The sequence below is a fragment of the Mycteria americana genome, chromosome 1, assembly GCF_035582795.1.
Source record: "Mycteria americana isolate JAX WOST 10 ecotype Jacksonville Zoo and Gardens chromosome 1, USCA_MyAme_1.0, whole genome shotgun sequence".
NCBI lineage: Eukaryota > Metazoa > Chordata > Aves > Ciconiiformes > Ciconiidae > Mycteria > Mycteria americana.
Genome location: NC_134365.1, coordinates 187939304 through 187964542, shown reverse-complemented (window position 1 = coordinate 187964542; position 25239 = coordinate 187939304). Strand labels below are relative to the sequence as shown.

At 40.3% G+C, this 25239-nt stretch overlaps 1 protein-coding gene across 1 annotated transcript; it reads right to left on the bottom strand.

The window, feature by feature from the left end:
• Nucleotides 1-726: 726 nt before the first annotated feature.
• Nucleotides 727-24760, bottom strand: WBP4 (WW domain binding protein 4). The gene is made up of 10 exons (XM_075488800.1): nt 24191-24760; nt 17753-17825; nt 16122-16184; nt 15900-16023; nt 14870-15091; nt 13930-13985; nt 10703-10769; nt 8556-8716; nt 7284-7510; nt 727-4704 (listed from the first exon to the last, which is right to left on the bottom strand). Coding segments are annotated over exons 1-10 (1203 nt in total). The 5' UTR covers nt 24193-24760; the 3' UTR covers nt 727-4496.
• Nucleotides 24761-25239: the final 479 nt, after the last annotated feature.

The following is a 25239-nucleotide window of genomic DNA, read 5'->3' as shown; positions in this document are numbered from 1 at the left end:
AAAACACAACCAAAGGGTTGCCACAGCAGATAGCAGCAGGTATACAGCCAGCTTTTGTACCAACAAGTGCAAGGATTTAAGGGGCTGTAAACCCCGTAGGAGGAACGGGATGAAATCTGTCTCAGGAAAACAAATTATCAAGAAAATCAAAAGAGCACATGTAGTCAGTCTTGAAATAGCTTGTGTGTTGTTTGAAAATAGGTAAGGTTGTACTTCTGCAGGGTGTGATGCAAACAGGCAGCAGAAGCGCTCGGCATAAGCTGGGATCTGGAGACACGGTGGCCTACATAAGACAACGTGAAGCTTTCTGAAGATCGCAGTAGAGCAGGGGATAAGGGGAAGGTGGATGCTAGAAACGCGGCACAGCGGTGATACGTAGATTTGCATATATAGGAATGCTGGAGGAAGACGGTTTGAGGAAGACACCAATAATAAGAAAAGTACTAAAAAGGGGAGGCACAACTCAAAAAGCAAATCAAGGAAACCAAGCAGCATGAAATAGTTTTTTACTCCCTTTCTGAGATGCCAAAATATGCACTGAAATAACACCGGGGGGCAGGGGGAATGTTTTTATACATGCACAGGTTAGTGAATTTAACTCAGATCCATGTCAGGACCAGCCCTCCCACCTTTTAAATTTGAATATTGGGATTGGATGATGCTGCAGCACAGATTGTCTATGAGGATCAAACAAAAAACAAACTTACCCTATTGGGAAAGTCTGGATTTCAATCTACAAATTCCCAGATGAAGGGTTAAAATTTGGCTTAGCCTAAATAGGAACAAGGATTATTCTATAACCTGGGTCAAACTGAGCACATCTCTGCACAGCCCCTGGCATAACAAATGCCCAACAAAATAATTTTCTTTTTTAGTATATGCAATATGTTTGCCTCTAAAAGCATCACCAGCTTAAGGCAGGCCCTACTGTAAAAACACGCACACCAAAGATAAGCGCCCTGTACTGCAACGCTCCTTCTAAACAGACCAGAGAGGTGAAAGATGAGGCAAGGAAACAAAAATACAGAGCAGTGACTTGACTTGCTCAAAATCACACAAAAGAAATCATCATCAGAAATTGCAGTGACTCCCCCTTTCTCTCCAACTCTTCTCACGTTGCTAATAACGTCTGTGACAGCCTATAAAACCAAGGATTGTAGTCCTCACTCAAGGAGCTTGCAATAAAAGCAGGCAAGCAGATAAAAACATGCTGCATGATAGAAAATGGATTAGTCAGAAAACAAAGCACTCTTCTTCTGAAAACACTCTTCTTCTGAAACAGTAAAAGGAACATTCCTTTGTCAAAAGCCAGTGCAGCCCAAGGAAGGATTAGCAGATGAGGAGTGTAACTGTGGCAATACCTAGAGGATTCCTACGGCAAATTCCAAAGGCAGAAGATTCTGCAAGGAGATAGCACAGAAGGGAGAGAGATCTGTGCAGAACAGATGTCCTGGAAAAGCAGCATCTGCCATAAATCCCACACAAGACAGTATTTTTGTATAGAAGAGAGAAATATTTGGTTTAGATACACAATAAGGAAATTGAATGACAGCATGGTGCAAAATTAAACAGTGGCTTTGGCTATATCAAATTTGATTCAACTGGCACTTATAATTTACACTTAAGGACAAAGAATAAATTGGTCTCTCCTCAAACTGACTTTCAGCAGTAATGGGGAGCGAAGCGCTGTATTTCTTTGTGAAATGCAGGCTTTAGAGGTCACATCAGCAAAAGCAAGTGTATGGTATTTAAACCAGCTTTACTAGCAGTGAACAAAGAAAACATTTAATCTTTTTTCCTAATGTAAATACTTGTTTTGGTTTGTCTGTTAAACACAGTACGTGACAAAGATATTTGGTTCATATTACAACTAACAGCAGCTCCTCAAGGAAACAAGTTTGGAACACTTTTATTTTCAGATGTTTTTAAACATCTGCTCAAGCAATTTAGTTACAGGTATCTTAAATCACTGCCTATTACCACTTCAATGTGACAAAACATTTTTAAGGAAACATGGGCTCACTTAAAAGAGGAAGGGTGTCCTCCTCACAGGATATTAAAGGTGGAGCCTACACAAAAACTCTACTACTGTGGAAAACTGTACTAATAGACAATAAAATCATTTTACAGATATCATAAAGAAATGAATATACTTTAGGCTTGGAGTAAAAGCAGCAGGACAAGTACAGCAGCACAAAACACATAAGTGCTTGAAAGGAAAGCACGATCAGCTGTTAACTCAGCAGCTGGCAATGGCAAAGGAGCAGAAAGAGCTAGTTGTACTGGTAAATCACAGGGCACCCATGGCAGGCAGCATGATGCAGTCATGTGAAAGGCAGATGTGGTTTAGGGACGTATCAAAAGTTATTTCCAATACGCTAAGGAAGTATTAGTGACATCACACGTGGCCTTAATCTCCCTTGAACATAGAGCCTAGGCAAACTCAGGCTGGAATGGGTGAAGAGAAGTGCTGGGGGAGCACTGAAGGTCCTGTCACACAGGACGCTTTGTGTGATTCAGAAAAGACGCGATGGATTCAAGAGGAAGAAGAGCTACTTAGCTGAAGAGCAATACATGTGTTAGTTGGGAGGACGTGAGTGTAAACTGGTCGCAAACACACGGAGGCTTCAAGTTTGAGCAGGCTCCTAGCTGCTGGAGTAATGTTCAAATAAGACTAAGAACAAAACCTGAAAAATCTGCTTTTTAAGAAACCTGACAACCTCTCCTCAGTAGAAAGGACATTTCTGTCCTAGCCCAGCATGTGAGGTCTTTCATATGGAGAACATGTTGTACATTCCTGCATCTATGACTGTGAGAGCATCCAGCACACATCCTGCATCTCTAAATGACAATCCAGGGCTAGATATTACAGGAAACTTGCAAATTTCTCAAAACAAACATCAGAAGAAATACAACCACCCTGATGAAGCCAAAGAAACACATGGGATTAAACACAATACTTAATTCTCTTCTACACACAGAGAAAACATTGCAGAAAAGAAAAAAGGACTTCAGCTTCCTTTGTAACACATGATAAACCAGATGTCCTGGCTTGTACTCCTTTCTCTGCTGATCTGACAGGTTAACAGTAGTTTTCTCAATGAAGTTCAAGCTCAGCAGTAACCAAGTCCATTTTGCTGTAGCTGGACTCTGACAACTGTCTTAACTGCACCCTTTGTTTTTGACTGAGACTCTCCTGAACGAAACACTGTGAGCTTTAGAAATAGAGACGTATTTTTTAATGGGTTCATGATTTGAACCTTTATGGTCCACTGTTTGATACCTAGAGAAGCAATAAGCATAACTGTACTCTTACGCAGCCAATGAAATCTTGATGATGCTGAATGCAGACCAATCCCGTCAAGAGAAGAAATCATATCTACGATCCTTCAGAAAATGTCCAAGCCATCTCGGACAGTACAGCCATCAGCTCTACCCATCCATCTTTTGTTTTCCTCTCCTATGGTTCTGAGAACGATGAAGCTTCAATACATTTAGCCCCTCTCAGCTTAGCCCCTCTCAGCTTAGCAGACGCTGCAACTATTCAATGCACTCCTTTTCTCAACAGACAAAACCCATCAGCCTCAAAAAGGGTGCTGTACGCTGTAGCAGGGCCAGGTCTTTGGAATATTTTTTCATGAAAATTTCAGGCAATTGTTTTTTTACAGGGAAAAAGACAATAAGAAAACAAGACCAAAAAAAGAAAACTTGATGTGTAAAAAGAAAGAAAAATTCAGGTAGAGACAATAATAAAGCAAAATACAACTGAAACACACCACAGAAATATCTACTCCAAGAGGGGTGGCTCTGGTGCTGTTACTAAAAGTTAAGATTCAACAGGTTTAAATCTTCTGCAGAGGTTTAATACATTTATCATGCATGTACACAAATAATTTCTTTCAGGACGTTATTTGAAATGAGTGGCACTGATGTGACTAACTCCTCTAAAAACAGCTTTCAAATCATCTACTTGAAATGTTGGCACTCTCACCACCTACTCTTTTGCAAGCGATTAGCCAAAGGTTAGTAAGCACAATATTTTTACTCATTAGTTGGGAAACTACTCCACATAAACAATCCTGGGGGATGATTTTACTCCCCAATGCATGCCACTGATCCAGCTCCTCTGTAAAAATAAAAGGTCTGCTTCATTTTTGCCAGATTAAGGATTACTACATTCTCCCATACTTAGAAAAGGAGTAAAAAACCTTCCACAATGTATTTAAAACAGCATACATAGAGCAAATCAAACTTAGATGGTATGGTTAAAATAAAAAATAAATGTATTTACAATATTGCATAAGTAATATAACACAAACTTCCATTCCAGAATCAATCACATCAAAATAAAATAAAAAAATACTACAACTCACATATGTTTTAATACCTATAAATCCTTAATTTCTATCCAACATTTTCTTTATAAAAGCCTGTTTAAAATATTAAACTTTTGATTCACTCTAGCTTAAACAGAATCTAAAATGATTTGTTAAGTATTACTGATCACTTAGTCTTTGTCTTAAGTTTCTAGATTTTCCATTTTCAAATTTCCTCTTTTTAAATGTTGGCACCCCTTCTGTCAGGTCTCCAAGGGAGGTGACTGTCTTCTCTTTAAATATCACTGTCGCGTCTTCTGGAACCTCTAGCACTGGAGCGGGTAGATTGTCACTCTCTGTACTAGGAAGCTCCAGGTCCACTTTTTCGCTGGGAGAAGAGAGGAAAACATAAAAGGGTTAATCTACATGGAGAAAACAACATGGTGTACTGCAGACAGTAACATCCATATTTAATTGTCAAAGCAGCTTTGAGCTAGATGCAGTCTTCTAGCCAAGATCACCATCATGACAGGGATCGAGAAAAAAACCCCACGTTCTTTGTTTCTTCTGTGTGGGCTGGTGTGAAAAGGAAAAAACTAAGACCTCATTCTCTCCTCAGAGCTTCTACCATGGCCCAAGCACTCATCATGTAAATAGTCCTGTAAAAGACAACAGGGTTGCATGTGTGTAAATGTAAGAATGGTGAAAGACAGTAGTCAGTGAGTAATTAGCAATGGTTCACTGCCAAAATGCTATTGAGTAGTTTTCCACAGGTGTCCATCCTCGAGGGTCTGCATTACACAACAGAGAACAGGCTTACAAAATCAGCCAATGACCTCAAGTTGGGAGAAGCAGCTCTGGAGGACAGGATCACAGCTAATACTGATGTCAACAAATCAAAGACATCATCTAAAAATGATGTCCAAAAAAACAACGGTTTTAGGAGGTGAATGGCAAAACACTATGTTCTACAAGAATAACCTGTGGCACAAACATACGATGGAGAACAACCAAACAGTTCACAGAAAATGATCTAAATCACAAGTCCATCAGGAATCACACCAGCGTAACACTACTGCAAAGAGATACACGTTGTATTCCTGGCCAATCGGTACTTTCAGTGCTACTGAGCGTTAGCCTGATGTCAGCTCGTGTACTATACCCAGTTTTAGGTCCTATACTTCAAGGAAGACAGGGATCAGCTCAAGCACCCGAAGAAGAGCCATGAGAACAACTGCAAGTCAAGAAACTGCGACTGTTGCAGTATCCCTAAAATGGCTGGCACTGTGCCTAGTCTCAATTTAAAGTAAATAATGAACAACTGCATTTGTCTCATTTACATGTGTCTTTATAGCAAGCCTGTGTGTTAATGTACAGACTGATATATAAGGTTCAGTAGCTGAAAGCACTTTTTATTGGACAGTGGTTTCCAAAAAGCTGAAAGAATTTATCAGCTCTGGAGTCAAGGAACAGTTAGCTGGTCCAATACAGGAGGTGTTATGTGAACTGATCAAGTGACATTATCATCTCCAAGGAAGCGTATCAGTCCTCAATTTAGTTCAAACAGTGTCAAAACTGTATCTGTTGAATAATTTAGAACTAAAATGCTGGCGAATGGGGTGAGTATTAGGGAAAAGACTGATTTCACTCACCCAAACCTAATTTTTCCAGACTAGGCCCCCCCTAGAGGGCCCCATAACAAGAAACTGGCCACAAAAGACAGCGTGCTTCCCAAGAAAATCATAGAATCATTAAGGTTGGAAAAGAGCTCTAGGATCATCTAGTCCAACCATCAACCCAACACCTCCATGCCTACTAAACCATGTCCTGAAGTGCCACATCTACACGTTTTTCAAATGAGCCATCTCAGGCATTATGCAGTAAAACAAACCAAAAACACCCCTCCTGATAAGACGCATGTCATGAAAACATCTGTAGTACATTGGCTGGACATGGGAGAGAGAGAGACAGCTTCCAGATTTAAAATTGGCATAACTAGATCACACATTTTGTCTTTCATCTGCTTATTTAAATAATTACAGAAGGTGTCTCCCACCACATTATAAGAGCCTCCAGGACTTACTGATAGTGACAGCAGTGGATTTTGTTTTGTTTTTGCTTAACTTTGTTTTGAAATGAGGGAAATTAGGGAACAAGAAAAATAGTTCAACCAGAAAACTTTTACTGCAATATTGGGTGAAAGTAAGACAAAAAATTTGTCTTTTAGGCTGTGTCCCTCAAGTGAACAGTTAGAGTCTGTACAACACCACAAAGTGAGAAATAATTCACTGCTTGTGGAAGTAACTCAGCCAAACATACCGGGCTTAGGTAGAAATTGCTTGGAGTCTAAAAAAGCATACTCATTTTGCCAGCAACTATTGATCCCACAGGGAAGGAATTCAAAGCAATGTTAACCCAGTACAATCAAGATCAGGTTGCTGCTGGCCCTAGAAGATAAAGATAGGTCTTGAACTCCAGGCAGAGTTAGACCAACTAATTACTCATCAGAAGGTAACAGAGTTTAGCCTGGAAGCTAGAGAGGCCCTGAGAAAGCTGCCTATGCTGTTCCAAGGCTGGAAGCAGTTGAAAAAACAGTCACAAGAGCTCCTGAGGCAGCTGAAGCAGATTGCTGAAGGAGACGATGTTAAGGAACATAAGCTTAGAGTAACTACATTTAAATAGTTGATACTCAGCCTCCGAGAAAAATGATGGATGACAATGATCCTTAAAATCACTGTAATTTACTTTGTACTCATGGTGAACTACACTAAAACCAAAACACCACCACTATCCGCCATGGAGAGCTATTACTTAAAATAATCACTGTGGAAAGAATTGTATTTGGGCTACGTTTCCAATCACTGCTGTGCTAATTCTGCCAGAATTCAGAAGAAAAAGCTTCAGCTCTGAAAACAAGCATTCTGGAAACAAATATTATGAAAATAACTATGGTAAAAAGATCCTCACCATGGTTCTTCTTCTTCTTCTTCTTCTTCCTTAATTGCTTTCCATTTTCCATAAGGGTTGGTCTTGTTAGGTGCATCACTGGAGTTTTCTTGGGAAGATGATGTACTCTCCTCTTTATCAACAGTTTCTTCTGGCTTAACTTCTCGCCATTTCCCATAAGGACTTAACTTTTTAGCTTTGGGAGATTTTTTCCCTTCCTCCGATTCTTCACCATTATCTCCTTTCCTCTAAAGAGGAAAAAACCCACCTTAAGCAAAAATGCCTAAATAAAAACACAATGTAGCTTTATTTTACATCTTTTATTTACTATTATCTATTATTCACACTTTTCAACCAAAAGTAACTTGAAACAATAAACTCATACTGTAATAAAATCTTTAAATTTCTCTCCTTGAGCTATCATCACATACAGAGTTGAAAAAAAATGTTAAATGTCACAAAAAGTTGAAGTTGGAAAATCACACCTATCAAGGCTGAAGTTAGCAAGGAGTAGCCAATACAAACTTACTTAAAAACAAAGCTTAGCATGTTTAAAAAAAAAAAAAAAGAGGTAAAAATTCACATACAGCTTTCTGTGCCTGCAGATACACACACTTTACAGCTAATACCTAGTAGTAGTTTATAATGATGCACAGTGATACAAAAACATATATTTTAGAATTAACACCTGTCTATGAATACATTTTATATTTAAACTGTCTCTGCCTGTTCTGAACCAGTTTCAGAAAAACCATCTGACCCAACCAGAGCCATAATCACACCCTTTATCTTAAGTTTTACATCTGAAGACAAAAATATATAATTGATACAGGTTTTGTACTATGTGCTGCCAATGTTTTTCTCAATTAATATGGAAACTACAACCATGTTATTTTCAGTCAAAGGCTGTCCTTGAAGGTCTCTTGGCAGTCACGTTTACCAATGAAGATTAGAAGTCATACCCTCACACAGAAATCCAAATAATTTTGTGGATTATTTCAGAGAGATGACAGTGACCTTTCTCAGAGAACATCACACTTCTTGCAGAATTCAATCTACTTCTGGTGGGCTGAAGGAAAGATCATGCTTTCTGTTCTGGAACAGTGCCACTAATGGGCCAAATAATTGAATAAAGATTCATTTTACTATTCAAACAAATGCAAACTTCTACTTTCAGTCATTGGGTTTAACCTCATTACAATGAGTACAGCCTATTATAAGGGATAAGAGATAAATAATCTTATGCTAGAAAATTAATACTGTGTTTAAAATAAATCTGAAGAGAGAACTTACCTTGAAATTTGTTTCTGAACCCTGTGCTTCATTTTCACTATCTTCTGAGTCTGATTCAGACGCTTTGGAATCTGTTTCTGCAAGCTTTTCAGAATGCTTGTTACGTTGAGTCTTCTCATTTGAAGATGAAACAAAACCATCCGGTTTCTCCCATGTGGATACTGTCCAAGATATTTGAATAACCACATTATTTATGTTTCTAATTCTGATCTGTTGTTGCTTTGACAACATTACCTTTCAGAAACAGTGGTGACTTATGCAAAAATACAGCAAATAATTTAGCACAAGGCTTTTGCCTTTGTTCGGTATGTTTGTTTTAATAAACATGGTCAGAAAGATAACATTTCACTTCTCAGCAGAGATACTGTCATGACAGCGGAGTTCACTGTTGATAAAGCTTGTTGTAATTAGTGCTGAAGAAAAATATCACACATGATGAACTGCGGTCCACAAGACTGTGGTCCCTCTCATCCTAACACAGGACAGACAAATTGCCTTCTAGAGGTGCCTATCGGATTTGAGCAGTCCATTGATTGCAAAGACAGGATAAGGTAAAGCACACTAACTGGGAGCCTCAGCTCTCCGGGCAGATAAACCCCTTCCCTGTGCTACTTGGCTCGGTAACATTAGGACTCTAATTAAAGAGCTGTCAAGTAAACAAGGAAATACAAATATTATTCTGAAAAGACATGGAAGTATCTACAGGATATGACCTCATTTTCAATGAGAAGGTAGTATTCTAGCAAATATATTGAGAGGTTGACTCAATGGTCTTAAAACTGCTTTTAGTAACAATAAGGCAAAAGTACACCAACTTTCAATCTATAATTTTATTTAAGCTTTCAAACGTAATAAAACTACTATTTTTCCAATTATTTTATCTGTTTCCAAAGAAATCCCTAACTGAAAACAACATTTAACAGGTATGCTTCTAGATGTATCTTGAAGAAGTAAAGATGTAAGAAACTGGCAATAATTGGCTTTGAACAAACAAAACAGTCTCTTAAGGGTACTGCTGTCATGTGGCTTTAGACCAGTACCTGAGAAAGTTCACTTTCTTATGTGTCACATATAATCAGTGGAGTAAGGTGCAGCCTCCCCAAGTATGACTCGTAGCAGGAGCTAAGCCTAGACATACCGGCCTCTTAAGTTACATGCTTCAGATGGAACATTACAATCAGTCCCCTCGGTTAACAATTTGTCTTGTCTTCAGAGGACGGGATTAGTGTTAACAGAACTAACAAGTAATTTGCAAGCATTTCCAAGATACTTGCAGCTATAAAAAAGTAAGGGATCACTTCAAAATCTCACAAGCCAAAATTTTACCAAATAAGATTATTACAAAGACATTCTTCACGAATGTCATGTCTCCATGAAGAACTTCAAAAAACAATACAACCAAAGGCATAAAATGTATCTGTACTTAGAAGGCAATGTTTAAAAATAACCTGCATCTCATTTCCCTTTCAAAATAAAAAAATTGCAAATCATTTGAGCAGGGGAGTGGCATGCTGAAAAACTGAAAGGTTTTGGGTTTGTTTTTTTTTTTCTATTCTTGGCATCGTCAAGAACGCCACTTCATTCCCAACAGCAGAAGGAAAACTCATAGCCAGCATAAAATCACTTGCTCTCCAGAGAAGCATCATTGACCTTAAAATGATTCAAACAGATTTAGAAAACAGATGCCTGCTCTGGGGGAGTTACCGCAAAGTTCCCCATGTAGGAGAAAAAAACAGGGAAAAGAAGTAGGAGGTAAGATTCTGGACTCTCTTCTCAATGCTATGTCAGCAAGAGGAAAAGTTTAGGAGATTCTTATTCAGTCCTACATACCTGTCAAAACAAAATCCTACCCCTTTCTGATTTCCAAACTGTAATTTCAATATATATGTAGAAAAGAAGAACCCATATTTTAGAGTTACAAGTTGAATCTCTAAAAAAACCTATGAAGCACAAATGCATACAGGCTGACAATACAGCTATAAAGCCAGCATTGACTTAAGCAACAAGTGTATTTCAACTAAGGTAACAGCTTAAAAAATACAAAACTTAGTAATGGCCTTAAAATGCAGTTGTTTGCAAAATAAAATGCTGTTCTGAAAACCCTCTCTTCTGACACAAAGCTTAACTGGAAAACAAGCTCTCCTTACCTCCTGTTTGTGTGTTATAGTAATAGGTATGACCATCTTCAGTGACACCTTCTACCCACTCTGCTACCTGAGAAAAAGATACAGGAGCTAATTAAAAAAGAGAGGTTTTAAGGATCAGCCAAAGCATCACTTATAAGACTATTCAACCCTTGAGTATTTTTTGTTCGTGATAATTTTACTGTTTTAAAGCTTGAACCCGTGAAGTTGTTAGGAAGTATTCTCTTTGACTCAAATGAGATTGAATTGCTTAATTTAAAAGTACTGCAAATACACATAAACAATTTTTTCAAACAGTGGATAATTAGCATGAGGCACTATAGTAAAGGTTGCCATACAGTTCAAATTATGATAAAAGCCACGAAGGCCATTATTTTACATGTTTTTTGTTTTCCAAAGTATTCACCCCTGCAGTTGACATTTCCTGGTTTTGCCATTGTCTTAAGTAGAAATCAAGAAAAAATTTCCCTGGAAGACTGAGGGTTTTGTGAGGGCTATAGAAAAACAGTACCAATAAATACTATTGCAAATTAAACAGAAGCAAACAAAACCAAAACTTCTAAAATTTATTCCAAAATAGATCTTCACCAAAAATATTGAAGAAGCAAACTTCGCAGGAATGCATGCCATGAATTTACTTATTTAGTAAAGCACCGATTTCAACAAAGCACTGTTTTTCCCTACTAATTAATACATACATATGAAATGCAGAAGAAGTTGCGGGTATGTCTTTGTGGATGTGTAATTAAAATAAAGATGTTTTGCTGAATCAGCCACAGCTAATCAGTCATTACATGTGACTTAACATCTTCCTTAAGAACCTGATTTTCATCAACACTTACATATACACTACTTCACTGCTGCTTAAATGCTAATACTGCCCATTCCCCTGTACTGGGCAGAACTTCTATGCAGCTTCACTATATATAATTTCTGCATTAATAAATGTCTCTCATGTACACATATACACACACCCCCTTAGACAGGTGTCTGCACGCACATACCTATGCATTTGCTTAATACTCGAGTAAAACTTTGCTTTTTTTTAAAAAAAAAACATAACAAAATCAGGAGTTAAGTTCTCACACCTGCTCTGTAGAAAGCTATACACGAAACAGAAAAATTATATCAGTAGGTTCAAAGCAGGCAAAAAGCAAAAAAGCCTTCAGTGAGCAAGTTTCCTCAAGGTTTTGCTCTCAAAAGTTTCAGTGTGCTAGTTTCAACAACAGAAGCAAAAGGAAAATGTATTTTATATAAGAAGAGGACAAAAGACTAGTCTTAAGTACAACCTATCCATTCTGTTAGAGTTAAGATCCTGACCATTTTAGACCTGGTTCTTAGAGGTTTTCAGCAGATATTTGACATTAGGCACACCAAGTATCCTCATAAATGCTAACATGCCTGTTGTCAATCTAACTGAAGTTGTAGGTAGCCTTCAACATGCCTTTTCATTACTCTGTTCTTTCCACCTCTTACGAAGTCTTAGCAGCAAGCTAACATGCTGTAAAACAAGGAGGGCCTGTGAATCTCACTTGCACTACATATTGCAAGCATGCCCTTTAATTTCTGGGCAGTGTGAGTCCTTTTTAGAGATCTGGAAAGTTCCCAGTATCTTTAGCTCAGACTAAATAAGGGAGCAATCAAATGTTTTTAGCAATAGCGAAAATAACTCAAGACACCACAAAGTCTTGGGTGAGGGTGAGGGAGTAATGGCAAAGTCAAAGGGTGAGGGAGTAATAGCAAAATACAGCTATGTGGCATTAGAGAGATATCCAAGGCTGAAGGTGTGTGTTTATGATATAGCTGAGATGAGCTAACTTCAAATTGTTGCCAAGAAGGGAGTTCCTTCTCTCCTCCATCTGCTCTCCCCACACCGGCATTTCTCCAGTTACCCAGAGTGCTTGATGCAAGTACATAAGCCTACAAAGCACTAACCTAAACTCTGATGTCTTCACTCCCTGAACTTGTTCACTGCAAATATGCACCAAGGACCATGCAAGATTAGTCACAGGACCACCTCTTTCAGTGGAAGGCTACAGTAAGACTGGCTTATAAATACTGCAAAGCTACGCCTTGACTGAAAAGATAAAGTTGAAGTGCTGGTTAACAAGTTGTGCAAAACTGCAGGATAAAGGAATCAGAAAGCCAGAGTAGCATGTGATTGGCAACTCTGACACGAAGTGTGCAGTCTCTTGGGAACGAACACTGGCTGGAAAAAGCCTGCATTTTTGAGATAAAACACTGCCTTAACAAGAGATGGAATACAGACAAAACTTCATGTACATTTTGTGAATTGATTCAATTGCCTAAAAATATACACAACTATAAACATTTTTGCCTCTGACTGTAAGTAACCCAGTACCAAGCATAGGCTACCTTCTCAGATGCGACAATATAGAGCTACAGAATGTCGAGCACTCTGAAAAAGCCAGCCTTTTTTGATCTCTAACATAAAATCCAACATTAGCAAACAACACTGACTTTAAATCATACTGTACATATGACACCTATCTTGAAAATGGGGAAACGTAACATCACTTCACAGGAGTGTTGTAAGATCCTATTTTTAATGTGAAACACAAAAATCCTGGAATGGTAAGTATCAGGGGAAAGCCTATTAATAATAAGAAATCTTTCTGTCTTTGGACTATTCAGCAAGTTTTCCTTAAATAAGGAAAATAAAGTAATGTTCTAAAAGGTTGCTTGCACATGGGTTCCATGACCATAAGAAATCCATGAAAAGACAAATTATCACATAACCGTATCCTAAAGCAAACACAAGAAGTAGGCACTCTTTTTTTTTTTTTAAACTATCTGACAATGTAATCTCCATGTTTCCTAAGATAAAGGAGTCTTAACTATTTCAAATGTGTAAGTTTTTATTTTTTAAATTACATTTCATTCACAAAAGGCTGAACAGAATTTATTTGGAATTTCACCAAAGCTTTCAATTTACTGGGCTGAAGCATCAAAAAAGCATATTCTGTAAAAACACAACCACCACTATCACTTCTTTTCCTTTGATAAACAAATTAGCTAAAAAAGATTTGTATAGCAAAATTTCAGTTTTCATCAAGTATATCATAAAACATTCTATATATTCAAATTATGTTTTCCTAAGAGCAAATAACTTATCTTCTACAATCAGAAGACTTGCAAATTGCTTAGCCTATTTCTGGTAAGTGTTTACAAGGACAGAAAGAAAAGTATGAATAACAGTATTTGATTACCGTTTGTGAGTTTTGAGAGTTGCCTTGGAATCCTTTAGGTTTCTCCCACTGTGATTCTTAAAAACACAAAAACATATTTCACCCATCATTCAATCCTGTTCGTGTTTAATAATATTTAGAAAAAACAGATCTAAAGGGTATGACACTGATGTGTGCAAACATACAAACAAGTAATATAGATACACCTCACTGGAATATAAATCATCTTTGATCAAACTATGATATGAACAATAAACCAAAATATCATAATTACAGTTGGGTCTACTGGGACTAACCACCTTCCTGACTCTATTAAACTATGGCTGATACACAGATATTGGAATTTTGGTACAAAAAAAGTGATTGTTTTTTAAATGGTAGCATAGGCCAGAGGAAACTAAACACGCAAGATTTTTACCTTTTGGAAGTTTTCTTGTATGAGGAAAGGCTACGGTAAATACTAATGTCAATCCTTAAATTTATAAGAAACAGTTTGTAACAGTCTCATTAATCATAAAAAAGGGTTGCTTTTATACTCTAAAGTAGATCATAACACATAGCTCCTCAACAGAAGTCAGTCAGCTAGATAAATCCTGTAAATGTGGAACGAAACAATCATAACCACTCTCATTTACTTGAGCACAATCAATTTATTTCACATTCCTGATAAGGAAGCTTCTTTTGGAAGAACACAGCTTTCTTTTGTATACTTAACCTCTGAAAGGCTAAACATTTCCAGAACCTGTGGAATTACTGCATTCTCCCATTATTAACAAACAGCAAAACCAGTCTGAAGTTCTGGATGCCTAAGCCTTGAATGTTCAATATCAAAACTCCATCTAATTGTTCACATTTTAATAATCAGCTTACTACTGAGAGAGCTGAAGAGTAAAGATGCAGGTAGTCTTTTCTGATTTATATCCAATAACTATATCTGCATTTGCTCCTCACTAGTTTTTACCTCCTGTTTTTGTGTTGTAGTAATACGTATAGCCTTCGGGAGAAAATCCTTGCACCCACTCCTTTGTTTCAATTTTCGATGGTATTAAGGTGTCCTGAGGTGTCTTCTTTTTCTTTTCTTTCTTTTCCTTCTTCTCCTTCTTCTCTTTCTTTTCTTTCTTTCCTTTAGTTTCCACTGTGTTACTCTGTGTTTTAGTCTGTGTCGAACTGGGACCTACATCATCTTAAGGAAAATAATACTCTCTTTAAAAAAAAAAAAATCTAAGCTTAAATATTAGTCACTCTTGAGCAACAGCAAATAGGAAATTTTGTTCTTATGAGTACTTTCACTCATTAGTATTACACTCATAGCAGGTAAACTTAAAAGATTTTGTTCAAAGAATCTTGCATTGTAGCAATACTAGAGCGTCATAAGAAAGTCCAAATATCAAAAGATGAGTAACAAAGAGAAAAACTGTAAGGACCAATGAGCTCTAACTAAACAACAAAAAAGAAACTAAAAGAGCTGTGAAAAAGATAGCTTCTGCTGGAGCTTGACACTACAAACATTTTTTAAAGGATAACAGTCTTCACATGGATAGAACAAAGGTACTTGCTGAACTGCAAGCCTAAGTAGGAGATTCTCGTCTCCACTGTTTGACACCAGTGGGAACCCAACCTCTCGTACTCAATAGGAACTTTTGTCTCTAACTGGCAAAAGTGAAACACAAAATTAACTAAGGGAAGCAGCACTGCTGATTCAAAGCACCAACTACAGCCTTTTTTTGTTATCACATTGTTTAATTTTTCTACTCCAAATTGGGTTGTTCCATGGACCAGAGGACACCGTAGCTAAAAACATTCTGTACTGCAACTTCTACTACTGGCAATTTGCACACTCCTTTTTTTTTTTTTTTTTTTTTTTTTTTTAAATGAGCAAACACAGTCCTGGAGGCCTCCTCTCATGTTCTAAAACCTAATTTAAGAAAAAACATTCCTATTCAATATTCTTTCAATTCTGTTTTTAATCCTTTGGCAGCTATATGAACTACCTGGCTTAATTCCAAGCCTTTTCAAATCCTCTTGATATGCTTTCATTGCAGCCTCCTCCATTGCTGCAAATTCTTTTGACATATTTTCTTCTTCTTTTGCTTTTTCCAAGCTTTTCTTTTTAATCTAAAACAAGACAAAAACCCCAAGAGAATAAATTAAACAAGTCTGATAATGAAAGAGATTAAAAATAAGTATTAGTGCAAATAAGATATTTGAGTTACCTCACTAATTCTTTTTGCCACATTTTCTTTATGATTCTTTCCTCTTTCATGAAACTCAATGCTCTTAAAAGCGAGAAAATACAAGAAAAATAATGTGTTATACAATTTTAATTTAGTTAATTTTAGTTAGTTAAAATTTAGTTAGACTAAACTTAGTTGAACAAGCCTAAATGAGCAAGCCTGTTCTGAAAACACTTAAAGCAAACACTATAGCTATAGTGTTGGACTCGATGATCTTAAAGGTCTTTTCCAACCTATACAATTCTGTGATTCTGTGATAAAATGGCTATAGGAATTCAGGAGCACCGAGAAACACTCCACATAGAAATTATGAAAAATCAGTAACATTCCAAAATTTTATCATAAAATTTCATAGTCTGTATTTATAAGATTTAAAATTTTTCAAATAATACTGCTCAGCACACAGATTAGAGACAAGTAACAGGGAATCTGGGCTCCCTCTCCATGCTATCCTTCCAAGTATCATCCCTTGATTTTTTTTTTTTTACCCGCTCTGTTTTAATACAAACTTTTAAAAACCATATGGCTTATTTAGAGTTCCAAATATTAGCTATGGTCCCTAATTAGATTATGCTATGCTCCACAAATATCCCATGAACTTAACCTAGTCTGCAGGTCCACAAATCAGAGAGAGAGGGAGAAAAAGGCAAGGTGTAAGAGTTGGGTAACTAAGGACAACAGAACAGCCTGCAAGCCAAAAAGGTGCCAGAAAGACTGAAGCCAGTAGGAACTGGAAGGAGTTTAGAAGCTCTACAGGAACAACAGTGGAAGTCCTCATGTGGTTCTCACAAAAAATATCTGAGCTCATTTAGGTGTTCAAATGTTAGGTGCCTAAGCCTGACCTAGTAATCCTAGAATTTCTTTGCACAAACCGATGTGCAGAGAGGATGCACATCCAGGGCATGATTCATCTCATTTAAAGACAGACTTTGTAAGTTACCCAAATCCCCCCCTTTTTAGTTTATTTCTCTTCACTGACTACAAGAAGAAACCTAAACCAATAAGCTCACACTTGTCATTCTGAACTGCAGGTATCTAATTGTAAGCCAGATGAAGCTCAGCTCCAGGAGTACCCCTGGCATCAAGTCAAGAATGCAAAACTTATTTCTAAGTGAGAAACCAACGGGTCTAGTAGTCTGCAAAAGGTACCTGCAAGTCAAAAACACCTTTCTGTAACCCAGTAACGTTTCTGTGGGCTGTGTGAAAACAAAGAAACCTGCTTTAAATGCTTAGAGCGCTGGCTGTACCAGGCCTACCAGATATAAACAGCACATATGCCAGGTTTTGCTTTCTACTTGCATACAAAGGCTAGGAACAGGCGCGGACAAAGTTTCAAGAGAGATCAAATGTTAAGTTACAGAACCTGAAGAAAAAGCAGGGTTAGATATTTCAGTTCTTATCTGTACTGCCAAGCAGAACAGCACACACCATCTTGTATGCAGTTTCTGGCTCTCACGTAATAGATTTTAAATATCACAAGTATTACACAGGCATTTTTAAACCACAAATTTCATGCATCAAGAGATTAGTATCAAAAGTGATGTTAAAAGCCTGTAATTCAAATTCCTAGTATTTCAGAATCATAAACATAGTACGGTAGACCATCGTACAGGTCTGTTGTCTGCTATCCAGCACTTGCAGTAATCGCAGAATTTTTTTGGCTGAGATTTCCAGTAATCGGCCCTGGGGAGAGAAAAAAAAAGATGTATAATCTGAAACAATAATCAAAGCCACAGTTTTATATATATATATAGCTTTAGAAACTAAATTTAGTCATCTTTGGGTGATCTTGTTTTTCTTTCTTTCTTTTTTGACAAAGTATGGCGAGCAAGCAAGAGTAGCTATATTGACTACTGTGTCCCATAAAGCACAGTTCAGTATTGGGATTGCGCCCATCTGACCCCCAAGGACCGCAAAATTTTTACAATGGAGGTGATGCTGTAAGAACCAGAAATACAAGACAAAGCAAGCCAGAGATAAACAAGCAGCTCTAGATACCCTAATCTAAAACACAGAACTGTCAGAAAAGTGCAACTCGCACTATTTTTCATAAAAATTAATACAATAAATGTTTCTAAGTGTAAAACTTTAGATTTAATGTCAAAGTCTGTATATTGGATACTGTACACAGTGAGCTTTGCAACACAAAGGTGCAGTTCTGGACAACATCAGCTATTGCGGGGAATCCTAGAACAGATTCTGACCTGTGGGGTCACAGACACAGCAGTAAATTTTTTGGATGTTTCAGTGTAGAAATGTGAGTATTTCTGAACCATGCAATTTAGATAAGTTGCATGTGTGTGAGGAAACTTGGGGAAAACTCTTTAGAGCTCAAAAGTTAGTACATAAAAGTCTTTAACAATAAAACAAACAACGCCTCCAATGGCTGTTTCTTCATCAAAAACCGCTTTCTAATGCCAGATGAGGCTTGTGAAGAAATAATTCCATTTCTCTTTGGCTTGCAGCAACAGATGCAATGCTTTGGTTCAACAGAACACATTCCAGCAACAGACTTCTATGTTTTTAAGTTAAAATGAGAAAGAATGAGGGGTGAAAACAAAAACAATTCAAGATTACACTGAGAACATTAAAAAAGATCAGTCCAAAAAATAAATCTTTGCCTTCTGTCTGAAGATCAATGTACAGAGTTCAAGGAAAATACCTCCTGACATTTTTATTCAATAAAAACAGAACTTCTTCCACGCACAATGACAGCACCCTCAAACCTTATGATACATGCAAGCAGATCTTTCATAACAGAAACAGACCTGATCGACTCAACTCTTAAAATTTAAGCAGATATCAAAATACGCTCTCCTACCAGTGCTTAATGTAAAAATACAATTTTTAAGAGGCTACAATTACTTAGAAGTATAAGTACGAAGGATATGCTCTGCAAAAATGTATCAACCTATAAGCAACACTGTGTTAGCACTGTGTAGCTTTTCAAGCAATTTTCTGGAAAACTAGAAAGAAGCAGCTGGGCTTCCCCCGATTTAAACAGAAATCCGCTCATCCCTGAATGGTGTACTTTAAAACTGGTTGATTACTTAGTCACACATTTAATTAAAAAGCTTTTGAGATTTATATATCAAAACGTACTAGGGCCAAAGCCTGGGAAATCGAACACTCCGGCTGGAAAACCAGCTGAGTGGGAGGGAGAAATTCAGAGCTCAGAAATACCTTGAGGCCCTTTTTCCTATTTGAGCTATAGCTCCTGAATTGTCTCTAACTCCTTCAACATCATCTAAGATAACTTTCCAGCTAAAACCTGGGTTAACCTTCCTAAGGCAATGGACCAATTCTGGCAGAAAACACATAAATTGTAAAAGAGCCTCACTGCATGTTTCAGAGGTGCAGGAACATCTGTGTATTTCCAAGTTTAACCTAACGGGGCTGGCTCTTTCTCTTCAAGTGTAAGTGCTAAAATTAAGACTGTACAGCTGCACCCACCAGAAGTCAAGACCTGAGAGTGTGACAAGATGTATTTTCACAGCTATATTTTCCACCGATTTCTTTCCTAAATGCTACTGGACATCATATCTGTCACAAACCACTGTAGCTACACATAGAGTAATCCTGCTGGAGAAGCTGAGGGCACACCTGGGGCTTAAGTACAAATCCAGCTTTTGATGACAGATGCCTTTTGTCTTCATCTCTTACTGGTTTTGATAAAGACTGGAGCTGGCGCTCTGTTGTTACATATAAAGTAAATATAAATGATACTCTGTGCAGAAGCCCTAATATCCTAGGAACCTTAAATCCTGCATTTCATGATTAATGAAGTTAATGATATAAATTATGATCCCAATTCTCTGACTTATGAGCATGAGGAGTGTTATATGCTGAGTAATTCTCTTAAAGGTTTTCTACTTGCATTCATACCACTCAAAAAAAGAGCAAGCTCAGCTGAAACATCCACCAAATAACATCTGCCACTGTAACGACAACGGAGCCTGCAAAGTACCAACGGTGCTGCAATGAGAGCAAACCAAAGAGGAGTGTTCGGAAAGGAGCAGCAACTGAAGCGAGACCCCCACTTAACTGAGATGCTACAAGGGCTTTACAGGCTCCGGTCACAAGCCTGAAAGTTCATCCAGATCGATGACAATGTTTAAGTATGTGATTATTTTATTTATCTGCCAAATACAGGCTTGAGAGTAGCTGCTGTTAAAGTGGTGCAGAGGCCTTTTATACTTGAATAATTGTGTTCAAATCAAGGGAAACATAGTCATTTTAAAAAGTCATTGCAGTCAAAACGGTACAGCTTTTAAGACTCCTTATCTTCTGCCTGCACTTACATCAGTAGTTAAGGCTGATTCTTGTTTTCAGCTTTACAGCTGGACCAACCTGCTAAGGACTAGAAAGCTGACCAGCTAGCCATCACCACCACAACTACCCTTCTTCCTTTCACTAAAACAAAGAGACAGTTCAGAATGCATCAAGTCTGGCTTGTCCAGGTTTGCAGGGTTGAGGTTCAGCACTGTACACATTTACCCAGGTGTGGCTATCCAGACGGGTGCTTGGTGACACGGACCCTGAAAGGTGTGCAAGTTTTACTGCAAAGCTCTACCTCCCAGGGAGGGCTCTGACAAAGTCTGCTCGGAGCCTGATTTTCCAGAGCTGGCTGAGCAAGTCAGCTTGGCAACCTGCTACTGGGCACACAGGGAACAGCGCGGCGCAGATACAGATGGGCACTGGGCAACTTCTGGACAAACTGCTGTAAACTTTCAGTCAGTGCTGAAAATCCTGTACTAACTTGCAAGAAATTTGTGTCTCCTAAAGAACAGTGATTTTCTTTCAACTTTTACTGGTCAAAACACTCGGGCAGAATGTGCAACAGTTCAGAGGGCTAAAGGGGAAGGAGAGAAAAAGAGGGAGTGAACATCAAACTGTTTTCTTGAAACTTTGCTGGAATGACAAACTCTGCTGCAAACAGCTGTAGAGTGCAAATAGCGTCAATGTTAAAAACATTTTCAGGTTTCTGAAATTCATTTAAAACTTCAGAGGAAGTGAGAAGATGGGAAAGAACAAGTAGCAACTCTGCATTAACAGCACCTGCCACATTCACCATTTCAAAAGATATGAAAATGCTTAAACTTGAGAGGAAACTCCAAAACTCAGGTATTTTTACTTTGCATAATTCATTTCTCGAGCCATGAGAATCACACAGCCTATGCTGCAATAATCGGGTTACACACTCCTACTGCACCTGAACCACGCATCTGGGAGCACACAAAGGGGACAGGTTCTCTCAACAACATTCAGAAAGCAACCTGCAGAGTAACTCCAGCACTACTGGGGTCCAGGGTCCCAAACTGTCAACCTGCGAGCTGCTTCTCCTAACAACTTGCAGTATTATTAATGTTTTAACAGGTGGTGCAGTCAGCCTTCCTTATATAGGGAAGCTTAAGAAACACTCATAAAGAAGCTATCTTCAGCTGAGACAGCTTTGCCAAACTTTGAGACTAGGCTGGAGGGTTTGGTTCCTACCACATACTGGCTGAAATTTAAAGGTGGGAGGGAAAAAAAAAGAAACAACTGTTTCAGGTGGTTCTGAACACAGGAAAAAAAAATTTGGTCATGCAAACAAAATCTGGAGGCATTTGCTTTGAATAGCTCTGTTCTAAAACATGAGACTTGAAATTTGGCAGGGATGCAGGGGGGTTTATATCAGGGATATATCTGTCCAAATTATAAGCCTTTAGCCTAAAATACACCACACACATGCTCAGCAGTCTTCTTTGGTTTTATTATCTACAACCTCTAAAGACTTTACACAAAGTTAGTATCTTCCAGCTTTCTGCAGGTCTGAGCACTGAACAGCTTGTGCATACATCATCTTATTGAATATAGGTGTGTGAAGTAAGAAATACACAGATTCAAGTTCTTGACTACACAAGAAAATGAATTCAGATTAGCTATCGTGGCTGTTGTATAACAGCCACTTCACAGGACATTGTACTCAGAAATAGTAATAAATCCTATTTGGGAATAGGAGTATTATTTCTAAAGACATACTTTAGTAATATCTTCTGTAATGGAAGGAAGTAGAAAAAATGAAAGAAAAACACTCACATACCTTTCACAACAGACCCTGCACACAGGAAGCCATCCCAGAACAGGTAATTCTAATCCAAATATCCCAGTATTGGTAAGACCTAAGAATGCAACGCTAAAATCGGCAGGGAAGCAGGCCAAAAAGGAAAGGGTTTTCATGAACCGTGAAGTAGGTTCCAGTACCATGGCCCTAACAACCCACGCTCCCAAATAATTCACAGCAACCCCATTCATTCATAGTGCACTAATGCTACCCTAAAAACTCCTTTTAGATACACACCCTTAATTTTTACTTTATTAAAAAAAGGTATTTAAAAATAAGGACTTAAGAAAAAAGCATCCCTGACACACCTAGTATATGGGGCTGTCCTTCTACCTAAACTTAGCTTGCTGATCTTCTAATGTATCACAGAATATACATCTATATGTGGGCTCCTACAGAGATGGGAGTTTCATCTACATGAAACAGGGCAGTTCTGTGAAGGGTTTCGTTCTCCCGGCCTTCAATTCGATCATATTTTTGGCAATCCTTCTGTAAATTCTAATTTACAACCCGAGTGGCTGCTGCTTTTTATTGCTATATTAGCCCCCTCTGAACAACATACAAATCATAATGTCCTGCAAGACAATCTAAGCAGACAGCAGAATCTGCACAAGCTGCTCAGTCTGACCTGTATATAGTCTGACCTGTATCTGCTTTGCCAGATCTCTTTTCTAAATTGTAAATTATATAACTTGAAAGGTAACGCTACAAATATTTTTAACAACATACAAGAATGCACAAGAATATCAGGGCAGGCAGCCTTCTGCATGCATGGAGCTTCAACAGACCTCATCTCCCCTAACCTCAGTTGTCTAAAAAAAGGGAGATACTGACTCGTCTAAGTTGTCCATGCCAGTAGACGGAGACTGTCATCTCCAAAACGCCACTTTCCATCCTAAATAGGCATCTGAGAAGCAAACTGAATTCCACAGGTGCATGTTTTTTCCTTATACAGGGAACCTAAAACGAACTGCCTGAGTCAGCCTTCAAAAGATAAATATCTGAAGTCGGGGATATCTGCCGAGAGCAGAGGTCTGCTGCTGTAGATGCAGAAGAAGGATATGGGCTATGTCAGGAAGAATATGATAAGAATTAGAAGAGAGAGGAAAAAACCATCAACATAAACTGGGTCAAGAAACTGTTCAGGTATAATTTTAGCAATAACTAAAATTAAGAACGCTGCTGTATGTAGTATCAGTCTTCAAGACAGGCTCACACAACCTAACCATCAAATACTTCCCCACAGAAGAATCTCTAAAGAAATTTTTGATCAGGTTAAGATTTTTTTCCAGCAGGGAAGTTAGGATATCTTGCAAAGTAACAGAAACGAGCAAGTACCATTCATATGACATTTTCACTTAATAAAAGCCAAAGCTTGGATTTTTACTCCCCGCAAATGTAGTCAGGTATTACCACAAATTTTCTAATTAAACACTTAAAAGAGATAGCGATGGCCAGCAAAACCAAGACACAGAGGCTTTCTTCCACACGCTTCACCCAGGACCAGAGGCGCCGAAGGAGGCCTCGGTTTGAGGGGGCAAGGGGGACAGAGGGACAGACGCCCCCCCCCCCCGCAGCGCTCACCGCTGCGGGACGTGAAGTCCCCCGCAGGCGGGAGGCGAAGCTGCCCGGCCTGTCTGGGAGAGATAAGGGGCCGAAAGCGCAGCAGAAACAAACAACCGGGAGGGGGAGGAAGACCGACGGGAGCAGAGGGACCGGAGCGAGAGGGAAATAACTCTGTCAGTGAGGCGAGGGTCGCAGGCCGCAGCTAGGACACAACCCGAGCCCGACTGCCCCAGGCCTCCCCACGGCCTGCGGTCACGGGGCCGGGCCCGGCCACGCCGCCGGCGCTCCCACCGCGCGTTGCTGATCCTGCCCAACCCCGGCCCCCAAGGCGGGGGGCGCGGCCGGCGCTGCCCGCTCCCTCCCAGCCCCCAGCACTCACATCGCCGCGTCCCCGGCAGCGCCGCCGCACCGCACCGCACCGCGCCGCGCCGGTCCCCTCCGCTCGCCGCCAGCCGCGCCGCGCCGCTGGGGCGGGCCGGGGCGGGGGCAGGGAGCGTGGCGACGGGAGCCGGGAGGGCTCAATCCGCGCTCTCCTCCCCCGCCCTTCCCCACCTCCTGCCTTCGCCCGCTCCTCCTCCCCCGCCCCCGGGAGAGGCGAGCGCTCTGCGGGGAGCCGCTCGGCCAGGGAGCCGCCGCCGCCGCTGGGTGAGTGCCGCCCGCCCGCGCGCCACAGGTTGCTGCGAGCCCCGCGCTCGGGGGGACGGGGAGGCTCTCCCCCCTCTCCCGCGGGGGGCGAGCCTCCGGGGCTCGCGGGTTCGAGCCCCGTCGCCGGCAGCACCCCGTGCCGGGCTGTTCCTGCCCCGCCGCAGCTGTAGGAGACGGGAGGTTCGAAGGGGGGTGCGAAGGGGCTGAGGAGGCGGCGGCGGGTCCGGTGCGTGCGGGCAGCGGTGCGCGCCCTCGGGCCGCGGCCAGCGGCGCCCCGTCCCGCCGGACGCCCCTGCCAACTTTCTGAGGAGTTCAGGCAGCGCGCGCGCCGGGGGGTGCTGCGTGCCGACTTTGCCTTTGCCTCCACCTTCTCCCTCTCCCTCTCTCTGCCCTCCCTGCCGCCTGCCTCTCCCCGCCGTCGTGGGGCAGCAACGGCTCCGCGCTGCCGGGGTGGGGGGGCGCGCGCGCGCGCGCGCGGGACGGTTGGCGGCCGCGCGCCCCTGCGCGGGCAGGCCGCGGCGCGTGCGTGCGTGCGCGCGCGCGCCTGCGGCGGCGGGGGAGGGGGCCGGGGCCAAGGCCCGGCGCCGCCCCGGGGCCGAGGGGGGGACACGACACCGTCGCCACGGTCGCCCCCGAGACGTCGGCCCCGGACGGGCCGTGTTGGCGTCCGGGGGTGTTTGTCCCTCCCGTGCCTCTGGGACTGATGAAGCGGAGAAGCCCCTCCTCGGCTGCTTCCCCCTCCGCCACACAGAAGTCATACCGGGTTTGTATTCCACCCCCCAG